Raw genomic sequence first — 7,341 nt, 5'->3', positions numbered from 1 at the left:
CGCAGGTGCAGTACGTTCTGCCGACGTGCTAGAAAGTGGTGAGGTGAGAGGAAAATACTCTGCATTGTCAAGTATATGTAAACTTGTAAATGATGTACATTCAACAGTTGTAAATATACTCTTTAATATCTGATTCTAGATTTTCTGTAAGGTGTACAAAGAATATCCTTGATATAGATAGTTACACATTTCAACTTTTTAGTTTGTGCTTAAACTTTATTTCAACTTACTTATTATCACGAAAAATACTATGGATAACTGCAAGCATTCCTGATTTGAAAATATGGGAAGTTACTGGCAATATACAATGTACATTGGTTAACTGAACGTCATATATGGTAAAGTCTATTTAAAGATTAAATGCTGCTTCTTCTAGTTTAACTACAGTGTCTTAAAGACTACAAACTGTAAGGTTAATGCTTAAGAGATACATTTATTCATGTTACTTTTTGATCCACCGACATTTCACAAGTTAGCACTTATTGATGAGATTAAACATGGGAAAGAAAACGTTCAGACTAATCACTAATGTTTCAGGACTTCTTATGACTTATGCATGTACAACATACAGTGAAAACAAACATCCATCTAATATGTAGTATATAGTAGAGGGGATTCATTCCTCAAGCTACCGACATCTTGCACGCGCAGTCGTCCCTCAGTCAGACATCTGGAGCCGCAAAGTTACCATTTAGAACTTTTATTCAGCCTGTCACACGACCGGTTTCACCTGTGTGGCTTCTTCAAGTGTACATCCATCTAATGTGTACATCATTAAGTTACACGTAAATTAAATACAACCACCAAATGGGCCAATATAGCTGAGACTGTTTTACAGAAGGACTTCAGTCGTACGGATAATCATCGATAAGCTGCAGCTGAAGGGCCTTCCTGTACATCTTCTGTGTACATTTACTTTGTCCTGCTTGTCCAATTTCTTAATGACTTTAAATGGCTTTTTTTAATCAGCAAATGGGTCTAGCTGGTAAGCTCGTCAATGAGCTGCCACATCTTCCTGTAGAACTTCTGTGTAGTACTTTGACTTTGTTCTGCTTGTCCAATTTCTTAATGCCTTTTTCAATCACCAAGTCGGTCTAGCTGGTTGAGACTATTCTAACCTTCTCCCTGCGGTGTAGCCCCGTAACCAATAGAGAACTGGTAGCCAATGGCTTATTCAGTTTGCTGAAGGTTACCGAAGACTGTTTAGTCGTATTGATGAGCTTGCCGACGAGCTGCGGCATCTACCGGCCTTACTGTAGGGCTTCTGTGTAGTACTTTGACTTTGTTCTGCTTGTCCAATTTCTTAATGACTTTTTCAATCATCAAGTCGGTCTAGCTGGTTGAGACTTCTCTAACCTTCTCCCTGCTGCCTAACCCCATAACTGGTAGCCAAATGGCTGCTTCAGTGTGAAGGTGGATGAGTTTAGTCGCACTGATACTCAATGAGCCGAATCTGCACGAGCTGCCTCAGCGCATTCCAGAAGATCTCTCACAAAGTAGTCCTGTGCAGTGACTTTGTCCTGCTTGTCTGTCCAATTTCTACAAGACCCTTTCTACCACCAAACGGACCCAGGACTATTTCATGGAGAAGTCTAGTTGTACTCATACTCTTCAATGATGTGCCAAATCTTCTGGACCAGTCCCACTTTTCCGGCTAGAAGTTTAGTCGTCATATTGGTACTCGTCGATGATCTGCCGGATCTTCCTGACCGGCTGCTTGAAAGCCTTCTGGTAGATTTCTCATAAAGTAGTCCTGTTCAGTGTGTAGTACTTTGATTTTACAAATTCTGCTAGAACTTCACAGACGTTTGTGGTCTTGGTGAATCTCGTTTAGACTTTTTTTTACGGAGGCTGTTTAATCATCGTACTGGTACTCGTCGATGATCTGCCGGATCTTGCGAACCAGCTGCTTGAGCGCTTTCCGGTAGATCTCGTACCGGAAGGCGAAGACCACGGAGTCGGAGAAGGTGGAGGTCTGGTTCACCATCCAGAACACCTCCAGCCAGATGGACACAGAGTCGTTCAGGATCAGCGTGCCTGCAGGAAGGAAGGAAGGAATGGTTCATTTTTCAACTAGAAAGGTAGCATTTGCAAAGAAAATGCATGATGTGTACCTTTGCATATGGTCTGCTCCGTTAATTCTTGCTCAAACACATTCATATATATGGTCAGACAGGAGTCTAAATCCCCCCTGTTATAAAATTGGAACATGACGTAACCCAACACCAGTTACCATGGTGACAGACGTCTGGTCCGGGTTATTGACCGCATTTGTTTGGAGAAGAAGATGTACAAGAAACAGAGCAAGAACAGTATGATTTCCTTCTGTGAAGGTAAACATAATAATAAGGTCACACAACAGATTATATGCCATTGCAGCGACAATCGCTGAATTGAGGCGCAATTGTGTTACATGTTGGACAATGAAAAAAAGAGTACACGCTAAGCCATGCCTGATGTCAGCATACTGCCTATGACGAGTATAGGCAGCCAGGTCAGGCAGTTCACGCCCAGTGTCATCAGATGGGTGTACACCAGCTTGATCTGCACCCGCCAGGCGTTGGCCTGCTCCGCCCAGGCGATTGCTGGAACCTGGTTGTTTTTCAAAGGAAGATAAGAAACGTCGATGAATGTTAGACATCCAGGTAATGAGATACACAGGAAAACACTTAACTCAAGCAATTGGATAGATTTGAAAACAGACGTTTCAAGTAGCATCCACTATTTATCGTCAGTGACTAAAAGAGTCTGTAGTCGAGCAGGTATAAGAAAAAAAAATACACAGATGGGATACTTTTGTCAAATGATGAAAGCAAGCACTTAGCAAGTACTAGGCTTGTCCGGCATTTATTCCCAGTACCCTTTTCTTGTGCTGGTGGAGAGAGCCCAGATGGAGGGATCTAGTCCGTGGCCTATGCCCAAGGATGGGCAGCAGGCCTAAGTAAGTAAGTAAGTACTTTTTGTACAGCGACACAGCACTTAATAATAAAGTATATATATAATATATCGTCACCTGGTTGGCGATGTCGACACGGTGTTTCCGTGCCTCCATCAGCACGCTGACGATGCAGAGCGTGCACACGCCGAACAGCACGATGTCGATAACCTGCACATAGGCCAGTATATATCCAACGCTTTAGTGAAGAAAAATCATATCATATCCGACTCAACCAACTGATGTACACCCTAGTTTATAGTCATGTAGAACTCAAGACATGTGCATTATCATGTAAACCATGGTCCATAACGTTACATGTACTATATTAGTTTCCTTTTTGAAATAGTATAATGTTATTTTCGATACATAGAACCTGTAAGCATTACTGTAGACGTGAGAGTAGATGTTAGCTAGATATGTAGTACTGAAGAGCTTGCCATGCATTGTACCCGTTACAAATGTTGTGCAATTAAGATTGACTTGACAATTACCAAGTTAATCAGGCGCTCGGGACCCCCCACGTTGCAGGGTATGGTCAGCACGGGAGGGTAGGCCAGCCCCACCACGGCCGTGACGTCACGGTGATGACGTAACACGAAGATGGCGGGAGGCAGGAAGCTGATGGCGACGCTCGTTGCCATAGCGACGGCGATGCGGCGTGACGTCACGGTGGCCTGGTACGTCAGAGGGTGGACGATGTAGCGGTAGCGGCAGTACCACAGGCCTGCATCAAGTGTTCCATTAAAAATTGATTTAATTCACTGTTATATATAGCTAGAAAGGTAACATTTGCAAAGCAAATGCATAATGTTTACCTTCGCATATGGTCTGCTCTGTTAATTCTTACTCAAACACATTCATATACATGGTCAGACAGGAGTCTAAATCCCTCCTGCTCATGATAAAATTGCAACATGATGTAACTCAACACCAGTTACCATGGTGATAGCCGTCTGGTTCAGGTCATTGACCTTTTTGGTTTGGAGACGAAGAGGAGGAAACAGAACAAAAACAGGCAGTATCCATTGGCCAGAGAGGGTCCCGAGGGTGGCGTATTGGACCCTCTCTGGTCAATGGATACTGCCTGGCCAATTTGATACTGTCTTATGCCACCCTAGGATCTGCTTGGAGATTACCAAGTATGAAAGGGGTGTGACTAACCCGTCATGAAGCTCATGGAGAGGTTGAAGAGACCAGGAGACAGGACGGCCTGCAGTCTGCACCATCCTTCCGCCATGAGCTCGCCTGACACTAGAGAAGAGATGGAGGCAGGAGCGTGGACTACAGCCAGGAGGATGTCTGCCATCGCGATCCCGCTTAGGAAGTAGTTCCCACGTTCCTACATCAGGCAATACACAAAAATTCGGTCATTGATATTGGAATCCTTTTCCTTTATCTCCAAGCAGATCCTACGACGTAGGCCGGTTACCAAACCTCTTATAGCTCCCGAGTCCTACATCCTCTCCGCAAATGTAGTATGTAGGACTCGGGAGCTATAATAGGTTTGGTAACCAGGCTAGACCCTACGGTAGCAAGGCTGCAACCATTGGCCAAAGTAGTGACCATTAGCCACCGTAGGATCTGCTTTGACATTACGTTTGCTTGCAAGAAATTTCGGTCCACCCATCGGATATTTCTCCTTTTGATCTATCACAAGACGAATAGTAGTAACTGAAATCGCTGTAACATAACTGTCGTCTGTCAAAGGTCCATAGCAGTCTGTATCACCCCCCGTCCCGGTCAAGTGATGATATACGCCACCTGTTTTACAACAAACAGTTTTTGTTATGCAAAATGATAATCTGTGCAGGCAAGGTGGACCCTCTATGGCCGGCCAACTCCTCTGTCCAATGTTGTACCTCTTAGCCGATTTCTACTATTTATTCATCCTGCAAAGGAGTCTGGTGGAGACTAGATAAACGTTTACGAGTTCTGCGAACGAATTCTCACGAGCGCCTTGAACCCAACATTCGCAGACGGCAAATGACGGGAGGAAATTAGTTTGGGAACTCTGGCATTACCAGCTAAAAGTCACTCCGACCCCCAGTGCTGTACTTAGCCGTAACACAATCCACCCCCTCAGTGGCTAATGTCTTTTGAAGGAGCGACATTTACAAATAGAGTGGGGAACTTCCTGGGATCACAAGGCTTTGCAATTTTAAGACGCGTATCGTTTGCTTGTCGCCACCTAGACCTGGTGATTTGTGATGGTGATGAGCAAAACACATGGAAGCAATCGGAAAAGCAGACTCTCCGAGTTGGGGTTTGGCGGGCTTAAATGTGTTTTCGTTTCTAATGGCTTTGCAGTCGGTTTCGTGTGCCTCGCTAAGAAGGCTCATAGACCCACACGTCTGTTTAAGTGGTTAAATGGGCAGATAGAGTGAAACTACCTTAAGAGCTCGAGTTACCCGTACAGAGAAGTCTGGTTGGCCACTATGTGGCAACTCTTTCATCGTGGCCATACAGTCGTCCCCCCACATGATGTGGCGAATAGGGCGGCGCCCATCTCCGTTCCTATAGCCCTTGGGCCACACAACTTGCGCAAACACTCAGTCTGCTAATCTTCAAGCAGATCCTAGGGTGACAAAAGACAGTATCAAATTGGCCAGGCAGTATCCATTGGCCAGAGAGGGTCCAATATGCCACGCAAGGCCCTCTCTGGCCAATGGATACTGCCTGGCCAATCTGATACTTTTGCCACCCTAGGATCTGCTTGGAGATTATCAGTCTGTATCTAGTAGTGTCGTGTATTAAACCTCCATATTCTTTAGTATAAGCACTGGGTGCCCTATTTTTATCGAACAGTATAACTCTTTTCTCGTCGTCCTATAGTCCTCCCCACACAATGTGGTGCATAACTATAGCAATATAGTTTCTGGGCAACACAGCTTGTGCAGGCACTGCATCCAGTTGAGTAGTGTGTTAAACGTTCATTCTCTTTATTATTAGTGCTACGTGCATGTCCTATTTTAGCTATTTTTATCGTACAGTAAATTGTCCTGTTGGCGACCCCATCATCATCTGTGTCACGCATGAATAATGGCACGGCCGCAGACTGATTGTCTGGAGCTGGACCTCTGTCCTTTCCATATTCATCGAGACTTCGCCAACAGGAAAACAAAAACATCATGAAAAATAGGTCAAATAATATCAACAGGAACGTACTTTATGGTTGCCTCATATGGTACAAAATTTAGAATAGAGAGAATAATAGAGAGCCGTTGTATCCAGAACCGTGCCCATGCACTAGTTGTCCACACCTATTCCGAACCGTACCTGGGGCCAAACCTACGTTCTTGGATACGCGTATAAACTTTCCAGAACCGTGTATGAGATACTTACACAAACCCATTCAGGCATAGAACGAGATAGGCACGGTTCTGGACACGATAGAGACGATGCAGAACCGTGTGTGATCCTAACCTTAACCCATTCGGGCACAAACCTAGATAGGAACGGTTCTGGCTACTACAAAACGAACGGTTCGATCCTGCTGTTTATAAATCCTTTTAGAAATAAAGTGAGTAAAATAGAGACAATATAACGGCCAGGAAGGATAAAACGAGATGGGTAAGGTTCTGGATACGGTAGAGACTATCCAGAACCTTGTCTGATCCTAACCCATTTAGAACTAGATAGGCACGGTTCTGGCTACGACAAGACGAACCGAAAATGAAATAAAAAAGAGACACAATGGCCCCACCTCCATGTCCATAGTAGTCCCCATGGCGGCCAGCAGACAGCCGTTCCCGAAGAGCGGTTATACCGGCTATACATACACAGACACAGATACAGATGAAGATACAGATACAGAAGCTGGTGTGTTACATATACAGATACCTCCATGTCCATGGTAGTCCCCATGGCGGCCAGCAGACAGCCGTTCCCGAAGAGCGACCAGAGCAGGAAGCCGAGCCAGATGACGATCAGCAGCGGCTGGAGGGACGGCGCGGCGCCGTAGATGCCGCAGCGCGTCGGCGCCGTCAGCGTGCACGCCGCCAGGACACCTGACGTCGACGTCGGCACAGGTGAGGCTGACGTCCCGTAGAATTCGAACCACGTCGTGGCGTCGTAGGTAGCCTCGGTGAAGACATCCGTCGTATTCATGGTTTGTTTCTGTGAATCCCGAACCTGCCTGCCTGCCTGCCTGCCTGCCTATATGCACAGGCCAGGTACTGACCCCTTGCTACCCTCCGTCAGGTTCCACCAGCCAGCTCTATCACAGGCTATAGTCTCTGCTTCCCTTAGGGTAAGCCCGAACCACACAGTCACTAACCTTAGCTCCTAACCTGACTGCATCACGCTTCTAGCAGTCCTACCACTAGTCTGACTAGTCAGGCCCTCAGAGGAGACGTAATTAGCCCCGACACTGAGAAATTGTGTGACTAGCCACTCTCCAGGCT

At 45.6% G+C, this 7,341-nt stretch overlaps 1 protein-coding gene across 1 annotated transcript; it reads right to left on the bottom strand.

Moving 5' to 3' along the window:
- Window positions 1–1,855: 1,855 nt before the first annotated feature.
- LOC109485695 (probable G-protein coupled receptor 83) lies at window positions 1,856–7,045 on the bottom strand. The gene is made up of 6 exons (XM_019789362.1): window positions 6,779–7,045; window positions 4,100–4,277; window positions 3,430–3,662; window positions 3,014–3,106; window positions 2,454–2,592; window positions 1,856–2,037 (listed from the first exon to the last, which is right to left on the bottom strand). The coding sequence occupies exons 1-6, from the start codon at window positions 7,043–7,045 to the stop codon at window positions 1,856–1,858; spliced, it is 1,092 nt and encodes a 363-aa protein (XP_019644921.1).
- Window positions 7,046–7,341: the final 296 nt, after the last annotated feature.

The sequence above is a fragment of the Branchiostoma belcheri genome, unplaced genomic scaffold (assembly GCF_001625305.1).
Source record: "Branchiostoma belcheri isolate BF01 breed outbred unplaced genomic scaffold, Haploidv18h27 scaffold78, whole genome shotgun sequence".
NCBI lineage: Eukaryota > Metazoa > Chordata > Leptocardii > Amphioxiformes > Branchiostomatidae > Branchiostoma > Branchiostoma belcheri.
This window is presented reverse-complemented; position numbering and strand designations above follow the sequence as displayed.

Coding starts and splice junctions, on each gene's coding strand:
- LOC109485695 (XM_019789362.1), bottom strand. CDS start 7,045: ATGAATACGACGGATGTCTTCACCGAGGCTACCTACGACGCCACGACG. Junction 3,663..4,099: donor CTCCATGAGCTTCATGACGG/GTTAGTCACACC, acceptor CACTTGATGCAG/GCCTGTGGTACTGCCGCTAC. Junction 2,038..2,453: donor AGGCAGTATGCTGACATCAG/GCATGGCTTAGC, acceptor TCCTTCCTGCAG/GCACGCTGATCCTGAACGAC.